At 66.3% G+C, this 20,672-nt stretch overlaps 2 protein-coding genes across 2 annotated transcripts in view; one reads left to right on the forward strand and one right to left on the reverse strand.

Annotated features, from left to right (window-relative positions):
• ZFPM1 (zinc finger protein, FOG family member 1) overlaps window positions 1–18,654 on the reverse strand; it is a 62,901-nt gene extending 44,247 nt beyond the window's left edge. Inside the window, exon 1 of the mRNA XM_047790718.1 lies at window positions 18,291–18,654. Coding sequence (XP_047646674.1) covers window positions 18,291–18,330 — 40 coding nt within the window. The 5' untranslated portion in view covers window positions 18,331–18,654. The remainder of the gene's footprint in view (window positions 1–18,290) is intronic.
• LOC125132311 (translation initiation factor IF-2-like) lies at window positions 18,329–19,123 on the forward strand. The gene has a single exon (XM_047789382.1). The coding sequence runs from the start codon at window positions 18,329–18,331 to the stop codon at window positions 19,121–19,123; it is 795 nt and encodes a 264-aa protein (XP_047645338.1).
• The last annotated feature ends 1,549 nt before the right edge of the window (window positions 19,124–20,672 follow it).

Below are 20,672 nucleotides of genomic sequence, written 5' to 3' on the forward strand. Positions count from 1 at the left end.
TTTTGGAGGAGTGTCCACTGAGAGATGGGGCGGGACAGTCCTACATAACCCAAATAAAACCCAGGGGCCCTGTGGCCAGACTCGTGTGCGCGGAAGCTCTCCAGTGGCCCAACCCTACCCTTCTGTCCCAAGCTGTCTGGGCTCAGGCGGGATCGCAGACGCTTTAGAGCCTCGGCCGCCTTTCCCGTCACCTCCCGACACCCCAGCTGAGCCAGCGCCTGGCATTCAGCCCTGAGCTCGGGCCGCAGCGAGGACTGCGCTGCCCGGGCCTCTATGTCCCGCCCCCAGCCTCTTCTCCCCAAACCTGCCTTCTGCCTCCCGCATAGAAGGTGCGGCAGCTGGGCCGCGAGGGGAGGCCGGGGGTGGGGACAGCGGAGGGGGTGGGGATTGGCTGGCCCTGCGTCCCAGGCCCAGAAACAGGAGCCCTGCTGACGTCCCGTGTAGCCGCTGAGCCAGGACAACCCCCCCCCCACCAGGGCTGCAGGACCCCTGTGACAGCCCCTCCGCCCCAGGCCTCGCCTGTCCTCATCCCTGGCCAGTCAGCTCCCGAGCTCCGCCTTGGGGCTGTGGAAAGCTTCTAGAGCCTCGCCTGCTGCCTGCGGGATGGGTCTGCACCAGTCCCCCCGCTCCCCAGCACTCGGCCTGCTGACGGCCCCCTCACCAGAGCGCCGTGCCAATTGCACACGGAGGCCCCTGGTTCCTGAACCCCCAGCGAGGGCGCCGGCCCACCATGACCTCTGGCCCGTGGTCTTCCCAGGGCACAGTTACGCCCCCACCACATTCTCGTCTGGGTCCCCGAGACAGTGACGCAACTGCGGCTCCAGAGCAGCGCCTGGCGAGCGCGAGGTGCTCAGGGGATACTGGGGACCACGTGGCGGGGGCGAGAAACAGGACGGGCTCAGAGCCGGGTGTGGCTGGGGGGCCTGACCCCACGAGAGGGGCAGAGCGGTGGGGTGGCCCGGGGAGTCTGGGGTCTGAGACTGCTTGTTGGTGGGGGTGTGACCAGGGACTGGGCCTGGGGGCCGTAGTGTGCCACCTCCCGCACTGGCTGAGCTACGCCAGCTGGCCCTGCCTGGGATCCCCGGGGTGGGTGAGTATGAGGGGCTCCTGTCCCAGCTGCCACCATGTCCTCCTCTGGCCAGCCTATAACATGGGGGCTTTGCCCGAGGCCACACAGGGCAGGAGGGACCTCGGGCGGCACAGGGGCCCCGCTGAGACAGAAGTAATGCCAACCCCCACAATGATGATGACAACGACACAGCAGCCACCATCGGCCGTGCTCTAGAGACTCGCCCACGCTCGGGACTTGTGACCCTGGCTACTACGACTCTGACCTGCTGCTTCCCCGTCGCGCAGATGGGGACACTGAGGCGCAGTGCAGTAAAGAAAGTGCCTGAGGCCTGGCAGGTGCCAGCCCCTCGCCTCCCTGAGCCCTGCCTCCCCCTGCAGGGGGCCGGCTCCCGGGGCCTCCTCTCCCCGCACGGAGCCCTCTCCCGACCCAGCTCTGCGACACAGACAGACTGGGGCTCGGACAAGACCTCCCTCCCCCTTGGGCGGCTCCCTCCCCAGTCCTTCCTGGTCACTGGGTCCCCTCTGGCAGTTCCCTGAGGCCACATGGGGGTGGCCATCTGCCTCCCTGGCTGCGGTGGGGGTGAGCAGGACAGCGAAGCAGCTGACACCCAGGGCCCCCTCCCACAGAGCTGTGCCTCCCTCTGGCTCAGACCCAGGACACACGTGCACAGCTCTGGACCCCTGGCGAAGCTCGCTGGGACCTCACCAGCGCCAGCCCATGGGGAAAGCGCTCCCCTCTGCAGATGGGGAAGACGAGGCAGGGAGAAGCCGCTCTTAGAGCAGGACTTTGGGCCGCCTGCCCACAGCTGTTGAGGATAAGGCAGAACCGAACCCGTTCTGGGCTCCAGGGCATGTGGCTCTGAGCCCAGGGCACCTGCCACGGCCTTGGTTTACCTTTTGGCAAATGGGGAGCAGCTTATCAACCTGGGAGGGATGCTGGGAGGTGGGTGGAAAAGGGTTTTGCTGGAGATAATTCCCGGGGCACCGACTCCCTCCCCCAGGCTCCTGAGCGCCTGCCACGTGCTGCGACGGCTGTGAGCAAACAGGTCCAAAGCCAAAGCGGGGTGAGCAGCCTGGGCTGGGGATGGGCACACGCCTCGGAAACCACGCGGGGCTGGGATGGGTGCAGGATGGAGAATGGCGGGCGGGTGCGCGGGGGGTCACGGAGGGCTTCTCGGAGGAGGTGCTATTGGGGCTGTGACACAGGGAAGAGTTGGGTGGGTTTGGGTGCTGTGGTGAGGGTGGAGCCCCAAGGCGGAGAGGCAGCGGGGCCCAGGCACCAGGGTGGCCGGCCGGGGGGCTCATTCTCCGCGCCGTGCGAAGCTAAGGCCCCCGCGAGCGGCTGCCGTGGCCCGGCCTCTGCCTCTGGGCAGGCCCCGGTTCTTTGACACCTCCCGGGGTAGGCTCGGGATCCTCCCCTGCTTGGAGCCCGCCACCACCCCCCCTCTCTCTCAGGCTGGTCCCCCACCTTAGTCCCAGGGGGCAGGGGCCCAGGCGGGCGAGGCCGGGAGACAGGGGCGGCAGAGGAGGCGGGAAGAAAGAGCGGGGCCTGAGAAAGCCCGGCCGGCTGATAGCGGAGAGATTGGTTTCAGCCGGAGTCGCGGGCCTGCCAAGTCCACGTCCTATCGCGGCCTGCTCTTACTCAACATTCATCCCGCTGAACTCGGAAACTTTATCAACGCTGGAGGTTGGCGCCATCTCTGGGCCCGGCCACTCCCGGCCTCCGATGGGCCCGATAGCCGCTGATAGATTACCCGAGATCGTTTCCCTTCGGAGAGCCGATTTCGACCGCTGCCGGGGCGGGGGTGCCCACCGCGTGGCCGGGGTGGGGCGGGCCTGCGGGCGAAGGCCCCGTGTGGGGCCGGGGAGGAGGCGGAGGGGCGCGGCCACGCGTGGGGCCAGGCTGGCGGCCAAGGCCACGCTGCACGGCTCGGGCGGCCAGGGCCAGTGCGCGGAGCGGTGAGCTCGGTGAGCACAAGGCGCCTGAGGCGACGGGGGCCGCGGGCCTGGGAGTGACTGTCCAGATGGGCCGATAAGGGCTGATAGATGGGCCGGGGCGCGCTAATGGAGCGTCCTGTGCGCCCACCCGTCAGATGGATGGAGGCGGGCTGCTTCCGGGAAGGGGACGGGTTCCGTGGCGACAGGGCCTGCCATCTGATAGGTGGGGGCGGGCGACCCCGAGGGGCCGGGCCAGGCGCCGGCCCTCCGCAGCCGTCACCCCGGGGCTGTGGCCCTCGGGGCCGGGCCAGGTGCTGGGAGGGCAGGCCTGCCTGGGCTCGTCCACAGACCCAGCCCCCGAGCAGACGGCTCGGCTCCCACGCCAGGGCCCCCTGACCACGGGAAGTCCTGGTCCGCTCTGGGCTGCCGGCCTCATTCACGCCATGCGCTGCGGACCTGGGGGCAGCTGTCTCCTCCCCCAGGCGTCTCTCCAGCACCCTGGGGATGGTGTGGAGGGAGGAGGAGGCAGCGTCCGGTGAGTGTGGCTGGGTCATGAGAAGGAGGTGTGCTCCCACTGCGCAGATGGGGACACTGAGGCCTCCAGGTGGCAGGGGCTTCCCAGAGCCGAGGGGAGCTGGTGGATGTGCAGGGCCTGAGCCCAGACCCCTGGCCCAGTCTGGGGCCCCGACCTATAGCACCCCGGAAGCTGGAGAGGGGCCCTGGGCTCAAATTCCCCTGGGAAGGCCCCTCACCACCCTGGGCCTGTTTCCTCAGCCGAAAGCTGAGAGTTAAAACATTGGCCTCAGGGGAGTTCCCATCGCGACTCAGCGGAAACAAATCTGACTAGGGACCATGAGGACACGGGTTCGATCCCTGGCCTTGCTCAGTGGGTTAAGGATCCGGCGTTGCCGTGAGCTGTGGTGTAGGTCGCAGACACGGCTTGGATCCTGTGTTGCTGTGGCTGTGCTGTAGGCCAACAGCTGTAGCTCCAATTTGCCCCCTAGCCTGGGAACCTCCATATGCCGTGGGTGCAGCCCTAAAAAGCAAAAAAAAAACAAAAAACGAAAAACCAAAACAACCCCCAAAACCAAAAAAACCATCGGCCTCAGACACAGACAGAAGTAGGAGGCAGGCTGTGGGGGTGAGGGCGCCGCAGTGGGGAGTCGGTGCTCAGTGGGGATGATGGGGAGTTTCCGGAAATGGAAGTGGTGATGTTTGCACGACCTTGTGAACACACTCGCTGCACTATGCTTGAAATGGGCAACAGGAGACTTAAGGCACGAGCACACACGCAGCGCCGTGGCGCACACAGCAGGCGCGCCCTAAGTGCCTGGTCCCTCCCTTAGGGATTCGGAGACGCACCCTGGCGGGTGGGCAGGCCTCCACAGCCACGCGCCTCCCCCCACGCTGCCCCGGCAGATAGGCCAGGGCTTGCTGGTCGGTTCTCCCTCTAGGCCGGGCGGCGCGCTGGGGAGTGAGTCCAGGAGGGAGGTGAAAGCGGCCGACGGGTCCCGAGAACTGTCCCAGGTGAACCCCGGCGGCTGGTCGCAGCCTGGCCGTGCTGGTCTCCCACAGAGGGGCCGAGGCTTCCCTGGCCCCACTCCACTCCTGCGGCCAGCGCCCCCCCCCCACCTCACAAACACCGGTGAGCCCAGATCAAGCCTGGCCTGTACCAGGCCCACTCTCTCTCCCCTACTGGCACGTCTCATTCCCGGTTAGGGTTTTTGCCTCTGCTGTTCCCTCTGCCAGGAACGCTCCTCCCCACATGTGGCCAGCCTCTGCTTCGTCTCCCGTCCATCCCTGTTCCAGGGCGGCTGGCCCCGGCCCTGCCTGCGCTTTAGGGCTGCTCTGCCCTTGACCCACGACAGCGCGCCGGGGAGGGGCTCTTCTCTTCCAGTTCCCTTTGTTCCTTGGCTTTGCTTGGCTCCCCGGGTGTAAAAGCCCAGGGCAGGGGGCAGACTTCGAAGCCAATCGAGGGGTATTAAGGGGGCACCTGTTGTATGCCTTGCACTGTCCTGGGGGAGACAGCTGCTCGGCTGAGGTCAGAGGGCAGCAGCCTTATTCTGGTCAGGTGGCCCCTCCCCATCTCCGCCCCTGGATCTCCCCCCAAGCTCTCCCCCCATCCCTCTGCTATTTTCCACTTAGGCGTTTTTGACAGATGCCCACGCCTGTGGCTGGCTTTCAGGTCACAGAGCCCCGTGGGTGCCTCTGGCCGGGCTCTGGGCCCCATCCTGCCAACAAGACATCTCAGGGTGCAGAGCACCTTCGAACACGATGCGAAGCCCCCAAGGTTTCCCGAATGCTTTCTATAGACATGACCTCTTTTCATGTAAGTTTCTGAAAGTGGAAGCTCTGGAGGACCCCGAGTCTCCAGACTAGCCCACAGCCACAGGTAAAGCAGGATCCCAGCCGACCTCCTGTGCACCCTCCCTGCGGGGATGGGGAGGCAGGGGTGGCAAATGGCTTGGGGCTGTGCTGGTTAGGAGGGTGCCCCCAGCCTGGTGCCGCACAGAGCCCGGCAGACCATGTTCCAGATGAAAACCACAGCGGGGGAGGGCGGCGGGGAGGGGACAGCACGCACAGGGTCTGGAGGTGCCCCAGACACGCGGAGTGGGAGGGGAGCTGGGTGGCCTTGAGCCGTCCCGCCCGGCTCTTGAACTCGGTGTTCCCATCTGGGAGTCAGAGCTGGCCGCTCTGATCTTAGGAACACCCAAGTCCTGGGCCCCCAACTTAGGGTGTGAGGGTCCGGGCTTTGAGGGTCAGGAGGAGGTTATCCAAAGGCCTGCCCACCCATTCCCCGCCCCCCGTGCCCAGGCTTAGGCACTGGGGCAAAGTCTTGGAAGGACAGCGGGCCCCCAGGAGATAGGGCTCCCCGAGGAGGCCCGCCCCCCAAAGAGCTCAGCCAATCCCCGGGCCTCACCCCTGCTCATTTGCATACCTTATTTCCATTGGCTGCAAACCAGCAGGTTAGGACCTGGGTTCCCTGGCCGAGGGGGCGTGGCCTGGGGGGCCAGGGTCTCCGGGGGCAGGTGGGGCCCACTGGGCTCTGAAGGCCCTGGGCTGGTTCTGGGGGAGACTGGCTCTGCGGGTCGGCTCTGTGGAGCCTGACCTCTCAGAGGCTGGGCTGGGCTCTGGGGGCAGGTTCTGGGGATGCTGGGCTGGGGTGACCTAAGCCCCAAGCCTGGGCCACAAAGGGACCCCTGCTGGCTGGGGAGAACCCTGGTTACAGTGCAAGCTCTTCCTTTCCCATTAATCCCTCCTCCCGCTATTATGAAGGACTCAGAGGGGGAAGGATACCGATGCAAGGTCACACAGCAGCACAGCTGGGACCTGGCCCCAGTCCAGGCCAGCTGGGACCCCGCCCCCAGGCTGGGTCCTGCCCTCCAGGGACGGCCTGTAGGGCCACTTCTTATTTTGAGCTGCCTCGTCTCAGGGAGCTCTTTTTCAGCTTTCTTTGCAAGAGGTGACGACACTGATGACGGTTTTAAGCGAACCTGGTCTCTCCTCACCATTTCTGCGGCTCTGAGTTGCAGGGCGGTGGGCTTGCGGGTGTGTGAGTGTGCGTGCGCGTGTGCACAGGCTTTGTTCCTGGCATTTTGGTGGTGAGATAAGAGGAAACAACAGAACCGCTGGGAGCGGCAGGCAGATAGATAACGGCGATAGGGCGGCCGCCACCAGGCCTATCTCTCTCTTTCTGGTTCCCCTTTCTCTTTCTGGTTTGGGGGGCAGGGTGGAACCCCTACCCCACTCCCAAGCCGGAGACCTGAGCCAGTGCCCGGGCCCGGAGTTCCCAGCTGGAAGGGGCGGGGGACCCCAGGGTGCTTGTCCCCGCTCAGATGAAGAGCATTCCCGGCTGGGGAGCAGCCCCCACCCAGCACCCAGCCCCCTCCCATCAGCTCCACAAAAGGGCCCTGAGGGGGGCTGACTCCCGTTTCAGGGCGAGGGCAGGGAGGCCCAGAGAGGTGACCAGGTGGGGAGGTGGGGCTGGGAGTTAAACCCGGGCCTCTCTGGCCTTGAGATTGGTGGTCTGCGGGGCAGGCACTGAGGTCCTTCCTTGAGAAGTCCTTTGAGCACCAGGAGGACAAGGCGGGGTGCGGACAGGGAGGCCTCAGGGGAGATGGCCAGAGGCGCCACGGCTCCCAGCGCAGGGCTGCAGGGCAGGTCTTGGCGTCTTCAGCCCCACTTCACAGAAGTGAGAACTGAGGCTCAGGACAGGGAGGTGCTGTGACCCACAGCACTGGCAGGGGACCCACCCCGCCTCGGCCTTCTCTCTGGCCCTGGTTAAAGCAGAGGGCGCAAGGACAGGACTCCCAGGGCTGTAGGGCCGTAGGACAGCCGTTCCAGAACCACCCCTGCAGCGTGTGAGCGCACCGGGCCTGGGCCTCTGCAAGCCGGAGCCATGTGCCGAAAGTGCCAGGGACGAAGGCTGGCAGGATCTGAGGAGGGGGTACAGCACACGGCTGGGCACCTCCTCCCCATTTCTCTCCCGTGTCCTTCCTCGAGGGCAGGGGAGGCCAAAAGGGTAGCGGCGCCCCCTGCACAGGTGAGGAAACGAAGTCACCTGCCCGGGTCCCTGCCCAGGGGCTGACTCAAACCCTGGTCGCCTCCCCCACACATGCACCCATGTGACTGGAAACAGCCGACTTCCTTGAGACACTGAAACAAAATACCACCCCAGAGGCAGAAAGACACCGACTTTACCACCAGCGAAGCCTGTTTTCTGGGGACAGATGAAATGACCCCCAGATGTAATAAGCAAAAGTCGAGTCATTCCAGCATCCATGGCTCGGTCAGGGCTGTGTGGTCCTGAGCAGCCAGGCATCCTCCCTGTGCCGGGGCAGCTTCCCCCCACGGGGGGGTGGGGTGGGGTGGGGGGGTGTACCCTGAGGGCAGGTGGAGGCCCATGCCTGCCAACACCCCCAGAACCTCCAGCTGGGCAGGACAGAGACCCAGACTTGGACCAGGCTTCTAAGCCAGGCCTCTAACCGCTGCCTCCTGTGCTGTGTGACCTCGGGTAGGTGACTCAACCTCTCTGAGACAAATACCATATGATTTCACTTATATCTGGAATCTAATACAGGGCACAAATGAACCTTTCCACGGAAAAGAAACTCAAAGTGCGTTTGGAGAACAGACCTGTGGTTGCCGAGGGGGAGGGGGAGGGGCTGGGAATCTGGGTTAAGAGACGCAAACTCCTGCCTTTGGAGCGGACAAGCGATGAGACCCCGCTGGGCTGGGCGGCGCTGGAGCCTGACAGTGTGAGAAACAGAACGTGTACATGTACGTGTGACTGGGTCACCTGGCCGCACAGGAGAAAACTGACAGAACACTGTCAACCAGCTCGGATGGAAAACAATAAAAATCGTCATGAGAAAAGCCCACCTCCAGTGAGGGCAGAGGCGCCCCTCCCGGGGCTGCTGGGAGGGCCCTTCAGGGGAGCAGGAGGGAGCGCGGCCCAGGCCCGGCACACGGCAAGCGCTCGGGGAAGAGGGCTCTCGGCTAACTAACGACGGCTCCCTGTGGATTCTTCCATCTGGGGAGCCCCAGGCCACCCAGAAATGTCACCGACTGCCCATTCGGGCTTCCTGTCTCCTGCCTCTGGGGTCGCCGAGCATCTCCCTTCTCAAGAGCGGCTGTCAAAAAACATGCAGAAACGGGGGGGCGGGGGGCCCGTGGTTCGTTGCCCCGGGCCTGCCGGGAGCCCCAGGCGGCCCCTCTGCAGGGCTTTCTGTTGAGGGAGGCAGGCCCGGCCTGGCCAAGGCCCCGGAGGGGGCGTCGAGGCCGCCAGGCCCGGCTTCCCTCCCAGGCGCCCGGCCCCCACGGCTGCGCACCTGTCCCTCACCGGGAGGATTAGCCCCGCGCGGCCCTGATGGCGCTAATCGCACCATCAGCGCTGCATCTCGCGTCTCGCGTCTCGCGGCGGCTGAAGGAGGCGGCTTCATCCAGACAGACGTGGCGATGGCACCTCCGTCCCATCTGGGCGCCAGCTGTCACATGTGGCAGCCGGGCGGGCCTGCGAAGGCAGAGTGGCTGAGGACGGGGCGGGGGGACCACGTGGGGCTCTGCTTGGTCCCTCAACACTTACTGGGCGCCTACTGTATAACCAAGCCCTGTCTGCTCCAGGCGTCGGGAAGAGATTGGAGCCCCAAACAGGCCAAGTTCCCGCATCCTCTCCCCAAGCCGGGTCCACCTGACGGGCGTGGACACTGCGGCGCAGAGATGCGTCCCTGGCATCAGAGCCCGGGGGTCCAGACGCCCAGCCCACCCTCGGCCCCTCCGGCGCGGTGCCCCGGCCGCTGCCTCCCCTCCCCGGCCTGGGCCCTGGACGCTGTCTCAGTCCGGAGGCCCGGGAGGTGCCGGCCGGCCGGGCCGAGGTTCATGGCCGGCCCGGGGGGCCAGGGGAGGCTGGGAGGGACGGCCCCCCCGCCCCCTCCTCCCTACCTTCCTTCTCAAAAACATAATTTATCTGTGTATTATCGAGAAATCCAGACACTCTAATCAGTGAGCTATGAAGTCAGAATTTCCATTCTTATCTGCGGGAGGAGTGCAAGTGGAGGCGATGGGCGGGCGATCGCTGGTGCGAATGCTAATGGGCGGAGAGGCTGGGATGCGGGCCACGGAGCCGCCCTATCTCCCCCATTATCAGGCACGTATCTCGCCAACCATCTCGGCGCAGTAATGGGGCCAGTTCAACTTTCCGAGTTATCACGGGAGCTGAAACCTGCGCCCGCCAGAGGCCTGGACCAGGAGGCGGTTTGGGCGGACCAGGCTTCGGCCGCAAAGCCGGGAGGGCGAAGGGGACTGGGCCGGGGCCCCCTGACATCAAGGCCACGGCAGGAAGGGTAGGGGGTCCCCTCTGCTCGCTGAGAAATGTCAGAGCTGGGCGTGGGGACCAAGGCAGGCGGCCCCCTGGGGGTCCCAGTGGGGCCGAGGTGGTCCCGGGCCCAGGAAGTGGGGTGGGTGGGTGGTGTGGCAGCGGGGCGGGGGGCTGGGGTGTGAGCAGCCCGCTCTCCGGCTTTGTGACCTGCAGGGTCCCCGTCACTCCTGCCGGAGCCATTTCCGGGTCCCCAGGCCCAGGAGCAGGAGCACAAACGGCAGGTGGGGATGGCCTGGCGGGCCCCGCAGGCCCCGCCACGAGGCTCGGGCCCCCTCGGTGCCCCTGGAGCAGCTTTCCAGCTGCCCTCAGGGCCCCTGCACAGACACCCCGGGGGATGGGGTGTCCGGGCCCATAAATGGAAGGGTCCCCAAACCACTCACTCCCTGGGGAGCAGGGCAGCGGAGGTGTGGCGCTGGTGTCTCACTGAGGCCCCCCCCTGCTGCCAGCCCTCCCTGGGAGCTGGGAATGCAGCGGGGCTCAGGACGGGCCCACTGTTGGTCACGAGGGCCTGTTCCTGCGGAGGTCCTCCGGCAGCTCTACCCCCGCTGCCCACCACAGGAAGGAGCCGAGACCACTGGCCCTGCAGCCCCTGCCTCCTGCTCACCGGGTCTGGCTTGAAGGGCGGAGGACAGGGAAATAAAGGCAGGAGGCTGGGGCAGGTGCAGGTGGCCAGGGTGGACGGGGAAAGCTGGAGGGCTTGAGGTCAGACCCCAAGAGGAACTGGCAGGAGGCAGCGCCGGAAGACCGAGGAGCAGAGAGGCCCCCTCTGTCCTCTTCATCTTAACTTTGTCAAGTGACACAGGGGCTCTGGCCCAGGGCGGACCTCTGCTGCAGGTCTCAGCGGCTCCCTGTGACGTCAGCATCACTGTTCCAACTTGCGAGGGAACCGGGCCTCAGGAAGACCCACTGCCTCGCACCCAGCCCGGTGTCCCCAGGACATTCCCATCCTGCAGAGGTGGGATGAGGCTCCGAAAGGCGAGGGAACACCCGTATACCCGCAGAGTCCTGGGCCAGCTGGCCTCCCAGTGTGCGCCCACAGGGAAGCTCCTGCAGACACCTGCATTCACAGCCCCCTCATCCCCGGGAAGTAGTACGCCCACCAGTTCTGGGGGCTCAGGACACAGGCACCCAGCCTGGGAGCTGGCGCGCAGACCACCCCATCCATCCTGTCTCAGCATTGTTCATGAGCTGTGTGGCCCTGGTGTGACCGCCCACCCTCTCTGAGCCTCCATTTGGGAGGGAGCAAAATGGTTCGAGAGCCCCAGCTGAGTGGGTGTCCAGATAATCATAGGGGGCAGACACTGGCTGGCTGGTCTCTGTCCGCACTCCGGCCTTGGTCTGCAGACCGAGGAAACCAGGGGCCCAGGCCCGGCTGGAGCTGCGACCTTGCCTGGACTCAGGGAAACTGCACCCCAGCACCTCTCTCTCCTTTTTTTTTTTTTGGTCTTTTTAGGGCCGCACCCATGGCATATGGAGGTTCCCAGGCTAGGGGGCAAATCGGAGGTATAGCTGCTGGCCTACACCACAGCCACAGCAACACCAGATCCAAGCCAGTCTTCGACCTATACCACAGCTCATGGCAACGCTGGATCCTCAACCCACTGAGCAAGGCCAGGGATCGAACCCGCAACCTCATGGATGCTAGTTGGGTTCTTTGAAATGAGCCCCCATGGCGGCAGGCGGCCGGGAGGACAGGGGGCGGGGGCAGAAGGAGGCCCAGGGGAGGGGCCTGTCCCGGCTCTGACCTCAGGTCAGCCACCCATCCCGCCCCAGCAGGCCTACTGCCTTCTCCCAACGAGAGGCTGGAGAGGGGGCGTGGGAGGGGCCAGGCGGAGAGGGCCTGGGAGTGCCCAGGACTGGCACTGCCCAGAGAAACTTTGGCCCAATGCTGGGGCCCACAGGTCCTGCTCCTGTGTCACCAGGCCTCAGTTTTCTGGCCTGTAAAATGGTCAGGCAGTAGAATGATGCCATAACCGCAGTGAGACCCTTAGTCAGGAAAGGGACTGAGGGGCTTGGGCAGGCCAGCCAGGGGCAGCTCAGTCCAGCACACCCCGCCCCCGCCGCCTCAAAACCTGGGGAGGAAGGCGGGAGGCCTATGGGTAATGCAGCCAGCAGCTCCCAGGGCTGCCTCGCTCACGGCAGCCACGAGCCGGGACAGCACTTTCAGGGCCCAGGAGGAGCTGATCCTATTAAGTCACTATTTCAAAAGCAGAAAGTGAGGTGGGAGAGGCCACCTGCCCGCAGGTCACAGCAAGGCCAGGACTCAAGGCCAAGTGGCCTCCTGGAGATGAGGGCTGGCCTGCAGCCGGGGGCCCTCAGAGGGCGGCCCGGGCCTGAACTGGGAGCCCCTGCTGCCTGCTGTGGGGCCGGGGCAGGGGTGGGGTCCCAGGGCCACAGAGGGAGAGGCTGTCTGTCCTCAGCCTGCTCAGTGGCCCCAGGGACAGCTGGGGAGGGTGGCAGCAACATGCCACTCAGCCACCAGCAACCTGACGTGGGCCTGCAGATGTGCCCCAGCCCTGCGTGAGCATTGGACCAGCCTCACGCCAGGCGCCGTGTCACACCCACACTACAGATGGGAAAACAGGGTACAGCCCGGAGGCCACTCGCCGTGGGGCAGGCCCACGGTGCAGAGGGGGTTGGGCTGGGGTGGGGTGGGGTGGGGTGGGGCTGAGACCCGGCCTCCCAGAGCCAGACACCCCCCACTGCCCCCGAACGCTCCCTGCTCCCGGGCGGGACTCAAGTCCCAGCCTCTGGCCACCTTCACATCCTCGCGTGAAAAATGGATGTGCCCAGTGAACCAGCGGGCAAACGGAGGCAGAGAGGGACGGCACACTGATGCCTCCCGGGCCCCGCCAGGAACCACCAAAGTTTCTTCCTGGTGAGACCCCCAGTCCTCCTGGCCCCAGCCCCAGGCTGAGCGGGCCTGCTGCTGGCCAGGGACTCTGGGCAGGCCCCCGCTCCTCATCAGTGAAGTGGGCACAGGGACACAGGGCCCCTGAGGTCCTCACAGTCAGCTGTCAGATCCAAAGCCCCCCACCTCTGCGCCGGCTTGGCCCAGACCCGCCCAGAGCTCCAGCAGGAAGGCGAGGAGGGGGCGCGGCAGAGGAGCTCCCCAGATGGCTCCCGGGGCAGCCCCTCCTCTGTGACAAGCGAACCCCAGCCCAGAGAGGGCAAGCAGCATGCCAAGGCGGCACAGCCAGGACACCTGCTGGGCAAAATCACAGCTGGAAGGCCAGCCGCGGGAGGGTGACGGGAAGCAGGCGGGTTGGGGGCCCACTTCCTGCGCAGGGTCCCTGCAGGTATTTTACTCTCTGGAGACCGTTTGGGAAAAGGGATGTGGCTGTGACAGGGAAGCTGGAAAGCACGGATCTGGCCTGACCGCTGGCCGCGAGGACGCCGCTGAGGAGGAGGCGGGAGGGACGGCGGCGGCCGGTGTCCTAGGTGGGGTGTACGTGCTGTCCCTTCCCACGGCTGTGCTGGGGGCCACTGTGTCATCCTCCGGCTCTGCAGCTGGGACAGCTGAGGAGGAGGCACGAAGCTGGAAGGTCTGGGCGCTCAGGGGATGGAAAGAAGCCCAAGAGAAACCCCACGTCTCAGCTTGTGCCCAGGCGCGGTGGGGGCTCGTCCTGGCGGGAGCGCACCCTGTTGGTGGATGCGGATCCCTTCCCACAGGGCCCTCTGGTCCCGCCACAGCCAAGGCCACCAGGGGCCCGCCGGGGGCCGGGAGCCCCAGCGGCCGACTCTCCGTGTCCCCGCCACCCCTTCTGAAAGCCCTTCGTCCAGATGACCCCTGCCTGGGCAGGAGCAGCAGACGAGGCCCAGCGCCAATGTGTGACGGTGGCCTCAGTTTCCTCCTCTGTGAAATGGGGACGGGGCCACGGGGCAGGGCAAGGAAGATCGAAGGCTACGGCAGCCAGGTGGGCAGGAGCCCAGCAGGTGCCCAAGGAGGGCCTGGCCAGCCTGCGTGCGGCCCCGGCCCGGGTCTCTGGGGTTGGCGATACCAATCGGCGAGGCAACAGCTGCCTCCAGGAGGGGGCCTGTCGATGGCAGATAGGCCGGCCGGGAGTATTATTCACGAGCCCGTCAAGCCCAGGAACGTCTGGTTGGCATAGAAACAGGAGATAAGGGGCACAATTAATGGCATCGCATTCCCTCCTCTTTCTTCCCCAACTGACCCATTTAAATCCCTGGCGGTGCTGGTGCCACGCTGGGCTCCCGGTGACCTCTGGGGAGGGGCTGGCCAAGGGTGGGTGGGAGGGGCTCAGGCTGGAGGAAGCCCCCCCCCCCCCCAGCCAGGGAACATCTCAGGAAGGAGGCCACAGGAGACTTGGCGGCAGCAGGGCTGGGCAAAGCCCTGTGGGTGCCTCTGCTCCCGGAGGCCCATTTCACAGGTGTGGAGACTGAGGCCTGGAGAAGCCCAGAGGCCGACAGAGGCGAGGGGCTGTGGGAGAGCAGCCTGAGGTTCACAGAGGCGGTCGGGGCCGGGGGGCCGGGGGCCGGGGGCGGGGGGCAGGCTGCCTGCGTTCCAACTCCGGCGATTCCAATTCTTGGGTGAGAAACTTAACAGGACGTGTTTTCAGACAATACCGGGCCTGGCACAGAGCAGGCTGGGCAGGCATGAGCGACTCCTGATAGGGTTCCTACTATCTAACGAGCCCGGGCTGCCTGCCCTGAGGCCCAGGAATGCAGGAAAACCAACAACGGCCTAGAGCCACGCCCACCGGCGCTCCGCTCAAGGCCACGTTCAGGGGCTGGGGGCCTGAGCCAGCCTCTCGGGCCGGGTCCTTGGCACACTGGAGCCTGGCCCCCAGGCGCCCAGGCCCGGAGCAGGGAAGCCGAGGCTGTGGAAGGCACGGCGACCTGCCCAGGGGGCTGGCATTCCGGGCAGCAGGGCAGACAGAGCCCCTCTTTGCTCACTTCTCTCCCACCTCAGTGGGGTGGTGGTATCGCAAGGTGGCCCCTGGGAAGCAGGGGAGCCCCACGGCCTCCCACAATTGAGAGGCGATGCCTGGCTCCGAGCAGGGACTCCCTCCCAAGTTCATAAAAACGCAGAGAGTACCTCACCCCTTCAGGCCCAACCCAGGCTCTACCCGGAACAAGCCCTCGCCAGGAGGCACTGCCGGGCCCCCAGGTGGGTGGCGGGCTGCCGGGGAGAGCAGGCAGGTGGCTTTAAAGCTCGGAGTGAATGAGTCATCCTGCGGCCACCAATAATTTGCTTAATCAAACTCTTGAAAATGTGTGAAAAACACCTCCATCTGAGATGCCGCAGCTGTCGGGCTGGCAGCTGTCGGGCTGGCACCCGTGGGCTTCTTCTTCCGGCAGCCCCTTGCCTGGATGGCTTTGGCCTCCACTTGGCATCTGGCAGCCCTGGTCCTGGAGGGTGGGGTGCCCCCCAGCCCTCCAGTCTGACCTGGGGGCTTGTTCCTGCCCCCACTGTTCAGAGCTGGAAACTGAGGCGCCCTCAAAGCTGGCCTCTTTCTGACCCCGCTGGAGGTCCCTCTTTGCAGGCCGGACCCCATCCGCATTCTCCTCCCATTTCCCACACTGGCTCCCCAGGGCAGCAGCCATGCCCTAGTGCTTGCATACAGCAAGAGCTCAATAAAGACCGGCTGAGTGAATCAAGGCAGGCCTTCCCTTCTGATCTGGGGGACCTGCTCAAAAAGACCGGGCACAGGGGGATCCCCTCAACCTCCGCGGCGTGGAAACCGCTTTCTTTTTTCAGGAAAACTCCAAGCGGGTTGCACCTACCACTTGCCAAAACCCCCACCAACCCCCACTTGACTCGAGGGGGAAAACACCCTCTCTCCCTCTGGAGGTGGCACCCCGCCCGCTATCTCACAGCATCTAATAGGAATCAGGGGCGGGGTGTCCTCCCTCGGCTCCCCTCCCCCTCCTGCCCGGCGAAGTCAGTTCTCTTTCATTTTGACGGACTGTACCACCCGCGGGGGGAGGACCAACTTCTTGGCAATTAAGTGTGTTTGGGATGAAACTCGCCCGACAGACCCAGGCACGCACGCCGCCCCCCCCCCCCCCGCCCCCCGGCCCAGTCCGAGCCCCCCCCCCCCCCGCACCCCGCCACGGCCCAGCCGCGACGCCCCCGCGCTGTTGTTGCCTCGAACCCGGCTGGGCCTGGTGGCCACAGATAAGGCCCCTTATCGCTCTAGGAGATCGCCATCCGGCCGACCGGCCCGGCGCTTATCTGAGCTCACATCGACCCGGGCGGGAGGAAACCTCGGCGGGCCGGGGGCGCGGGGGTCCCGCGCTGCGCTCCGCCCCGCGCTCCCCGCCAGCGCGGCGGGGCCTATCGTGGCAGCCATCTGGCCGTCCAAGGCCGCGCTCCCGCCTCGCCCTCCCCCGCTCCCGTGTTTGAAGTTAATAAATGGGAGCGCCTATCGCCGCCGCCATCGGTTGTGCGCCTTATCAGCGCGGCACATCTATCTCCGAGCGGAACAAAAGGCGCACGGAGGCTCGGGCAGCTGCGCCCTGGCTTTGGTGGGGGCGCGGGGGGCGGCGGCCCCAAGGCTCGGCCCCCTCCCCTCCACGCCCGCGGCCTGGTCGCAGGTGAGGCCAGCGCGGCGGGCACACAGCTGCGAGGGCCCTCCGCACAGCCGCGGGCAGAGGGCGGGCGCGCGGGCGCCGCCGCTTGGTGACAATCAGCGCTCGCATCTTAACGCGCCAAGATCTGCCAGGAGGAGGAGGCGCCCGAGGCCGCGGGCCGAAGGGAGGGCGCCCCAGCCCCGCCTCCCAGGGCCGGCCCCCTCCCCAGCCCGGTTCCCCGGCGCGCTGAAAGTGGGCAGCGGGGGCTCGCCCCTGCGCCCGCTTTGGTCCCTGTCCCAAACGCGCGCGGCTCGGTGGACCGGGCTGAGCCCGGGCGCTCGCCCTGCTCTGGGCCTTATCGGTGCTGGCGATCGGTTCCCAACCTGCGATCTCTCTGCCCGCGCTATCTGCATTTCTCATCACGCTGAAACACATACACACACGCACACAGGAGAACAGACCCAACAGACGCACACAGGGGAGGAGGGGAAAAAGAAACCAGAGAACCAGCGCAGATCGGGACCTGTGGGTGGTTTTAATACTTGAGTTGACTTGATAGAAGGCGACTTTCGGAAAACAGGTCCCACTTGCACATCGAGGAGTCGGGTTACGGGAACCGGATTGATGCCTGCCTCCCCCTCTCTGGGACCTGGGAGTAGACACTCCCCCAGGAGCGCTGCGCATGGGGTCCTGGCGGCAGTGGTCATGTGGACGCGAAAGGCAGTGCCGGGGAGTGTGGGGCTGGCCGGTGGTCTGGCCTCCCTCTTTGCCTTCCCAGCAGTCCCCAGAACCTGCCCCTCTAGTCTGGGACATGTGCCCCCCGCCCCCTCCCCACCAAAGCAAGTCCCCCGCCCTGGCTTTGGCTGCAGAGATGCGAAGTTACTACTGGCGTGGGCTGGGGAGCCCTGTTTCCTGTGTGCTGCCCTGGCTCAGGCTGCTCGAGCAGCCAGGCGGCCCCAAGAGTGCGGGGGCCCTCTTATCTCGAGGGCATCAGCAATGTGGACACAGCGGCCGCCTGCCCCCACCCCCGGGAGTGGCCTACAAGCTGGATAGGTGAGAAACTTGGACACGGAGAGGCGACCCTGGCCCAAGATCCAGTCCCAGGAGACCCCTCCCTGACTTGGAGCAGTCCCTCAGCTAGGAGTGTGTGACCACAAGCTGCGGAGCACACAGTGCCTGTACAGTCCTTGCCGGGACACAGGGAGGGCGGGACCTCCAAGAAGCTGTCCCCAGGCAGGGAAGGCTCCAGCGTTGAAGCGGCTGGAGCCCAGCGCACGGGCTGCGATAGCTACCTTCCCCAGCCTCCAAGGCACCAGGTTCTGGGCCGGCAGGAGTGGCGCTGGGCGCCAGCGGGTCCCACCACTCAGCCTTGCGCTTCCACACAGTCCCGAGTGCCCTGTCTCCCTCCCAGGTCTCTCTCTTTCTCCCTCTAGATACAAAGCCTGGGAGAGTCAACCAGCCGAGATAAGATCACAATTTCAGCCCGTCCCGACAGAGCGATCTTATCAGGATGGGACTTGCAGAATGGAATATTTTAAACTTTATCTGAGCCCGGATCGGGGCCGCCTTATCGCCGCACCATCTCGGGGATGCGGGGGGAGGGGCAGCCGCGAGGTGGCCGCGCCCCCAGCCACCCCGTTCCGGCCCTCTGGGCGGACCCCCTCTCCAGGCCGGACCCCCAGTGCGGGAGCCGAGACGCGGGGGCCCGGCCCGCCGGCGGAGATTAGATTACGGCGCGCTTGGCACACAGCGCGGGGGGCGCGGCGCAGGGTGAAGGTCGCGGGCGCCGCAAGAAGAGCTGGGCGGACCGGGGGCGGGCCGGCGGGGGCCGGCGGGGGTCGGGGCGGGCGGGCAAAGTTTGACTCACGCTTGATCTGCCGGGGGTTGCTCTGTTTCCTCCTGGACATGTCTCCGGCGCCGCGCGCCCTCCCGGCGGCCGCCTCTAGCCCCTGGCGGGCGGCGGCGGGCGGCGGGGGCGCGGCGGGGCCGCGGGGCGGCTCATGCCCCCGGCCCCCGGGCTCCGCGGCCGCCCTGGCCCGCGCCCCCAGCCCGCCGCGTTCGGCCCGGCGCCGCTGCGGAGGCCGGAGGATCGGGCCTGCGTTACGGCCGCGCGGACCGCCAGGGGCGGCGGGCTCCTGCCGGCTCCCTGGCTCCCGCGCAGACGCCGCCGCCGCCGCCGCTGCGCTGCTCTCCTCAATGGAACCTGCGGGCAGCGCGCCGCGAACCCGGCGGCCTCGGCCTGGACGCTCAGGGCGTGCGGGCGGGGCGTGCGCGTCACGGGCGCCGCGCCTCCGGGCCCGCCCCCATCCGCTTGCCCCGCCCCCGGCGCAGCGCCCCGCCCCCGGGCGGACCTCTCGTCCCCTTGTCCGTGGCCCCGCCCCGCCCCGGCTGGCCCCGCCCCGAGGCCCTGGCGGGCCCTTGGACTGGCCTAGCTTCCCCGCCGCCACGGCCCTGCTCCGCCTGCTCGCCCCGCCCGCAGGGAGCTGGCCCCGCCCCGACACTCGGCCCCCTGCCCTGGGTGGACCTGCGGCCTCCTTAACGCCTCGTTCGGCCCTGCCGCTTTGTCCCCAGGCGCAGCTGAGATCCAGTGAGTCCCGCCGCTCCGTAGCACCGTGTCCGACCGGGCTCCAGGCCTCCCTGGACCCGTCCCCCGACGCCAGCTCCACTCCTAAGTCTGACCTGACCTCATTCGGCCCCTAGGCCCCGCCCAGACCACGCCCCAACGCCACGGCTCCGACCTCCACGGGCCGTGACCCCGCCCCTCTGCCCTGTAACTCCGCCCCCAGCGAAGGGGCCCGCCGCGCACTCCCGGTCACTGCGACTCGCCCCCTCCGCCACCGGATGGGGGACAGTGAACCCCGGGTCTGGAAGCCTTTGGAGACTTTGACGGCCCATGTTGTCTTGCACCAGATTTGGGGTGTGGAGCGGGCCTCTGGCAGGATGGGGCTTCCGCCCAACATCCCCGGCTCTAGCTCCAGGAGAGTGGGGGATTTGAGGTCTTCCTCTCTTGGGCTCAGATCTGGCTGGAAATCGGGGAGGGTGCAGAAGTCAGAGGCCTGTGCCTGCTCCCCCGCCGCAGACCCCAGGCCTTGCTTCTCCAGGGCGCCCCTGCTGGAGGCCCAGGAAGGAGGCCCCTCTGCAGGCTGGGCAACCCCCACGCCCAGTCCCCGTCGGAAGGGAGCGAGGTCCCCAGGTCAGTACTGCCTGTTCTAGCTGGGAGGCACGGAAACCGACTCTGCTGTCCTGGCGATATGCTCATGGGGTCCCAGGGGCCCACTGCTTTCCAGGGAGGCTCAAGGTCACACAGCATCAGAGCTGTCCCTGGAGATCCAGTGTATTCTTTTATCCTTTTGGCTTTAATTTGGGGCTGGTCCCCGTCCCATATTCACAAGAAACAGGACATTAGCACGGCTTGGGGGCTAATGAGGAGACCTTTGCAAAGAGGATGCCTGGATGCCTGACCAGAGGGCTGGGCCTGGCAGGCAATCACAACTGCAGGTGTGGAGGCCAGCTGGGTGCTGAGCCCTCTGCTGGAGAGACCCCACCCCCCCATTCCAACTTCTGTTCCCTTTGCCTGCCCTGTGGAAGGGGGGAAGGGTTGCCTGGGCACCCCCCACCCCACTGCTGCTGCTCCCATAAGGGCAGGAGACTGGCAGCCAGGGCAGGGGGCTGAAGTCCACCCCAGGACCACCTACGGCCACTGGACGGACAAGAACGCTAAGGAGAGGAATTCAAGAGACCCGTCCAAGGTCAGGCACCCACCAGCTCTTCCTGCTCCCTGCCCAGGGCCTGTGGGTGCAGCCTTCCTAAAACTGCCTGGGGCTGTACCACTTCTCTGGGGAGCAGGAGGCCCCAGGCTGGCTGGTTCACTCAGCCCAGGGCTCCCACAATGTTTGTCAAGTGGACAAAGGACCCCACGTGTCTGGGTCTCCCTCTGGGCCTGCTGCCTTCCCAAAGCGTGGCTTCTCAACAGGATGGGGACCGGGCAGTCAGGCAGTCAGGGGGGGTCCGTGGAGGGGTAGTTGTGGGCTGGACCTGTGCTGGATCTGAGGCTCCGCACACAGCAAGTGGCACCCAGATTGGTGCTGCTGGAATGGCTGGAGGACTGTGTTGAGGAGGGTTCTGAGGGTCAGGGGAGCGAGCCATGATTGATTAGTGATGTCTGTCTAGGGTGCAGGAGGAGAAGGTTGGCACCATGCTGCTGGCTTCAGGCTCTGAGAGGAGAGACACGCCCTGGACAGCCCAGGGA

The sequence above is a fragment of the Phacochoerus africanus genome, chromosome 8 (assembly GCF_016906955.1).
Source record: "Phacochoerus africanus isolate WHEZ1 chromosome 8, ROS_Pafr_v1, whole genome shotgun sequence".
In the NCBI taxonomy this organism is placed as follows: domain Eukaryota; kingdom Metazoa; phylum Chordata; class Mammalia; order Artiodactyla; family Suidae; genus Phacochoerus; species Phacochoerus africanus.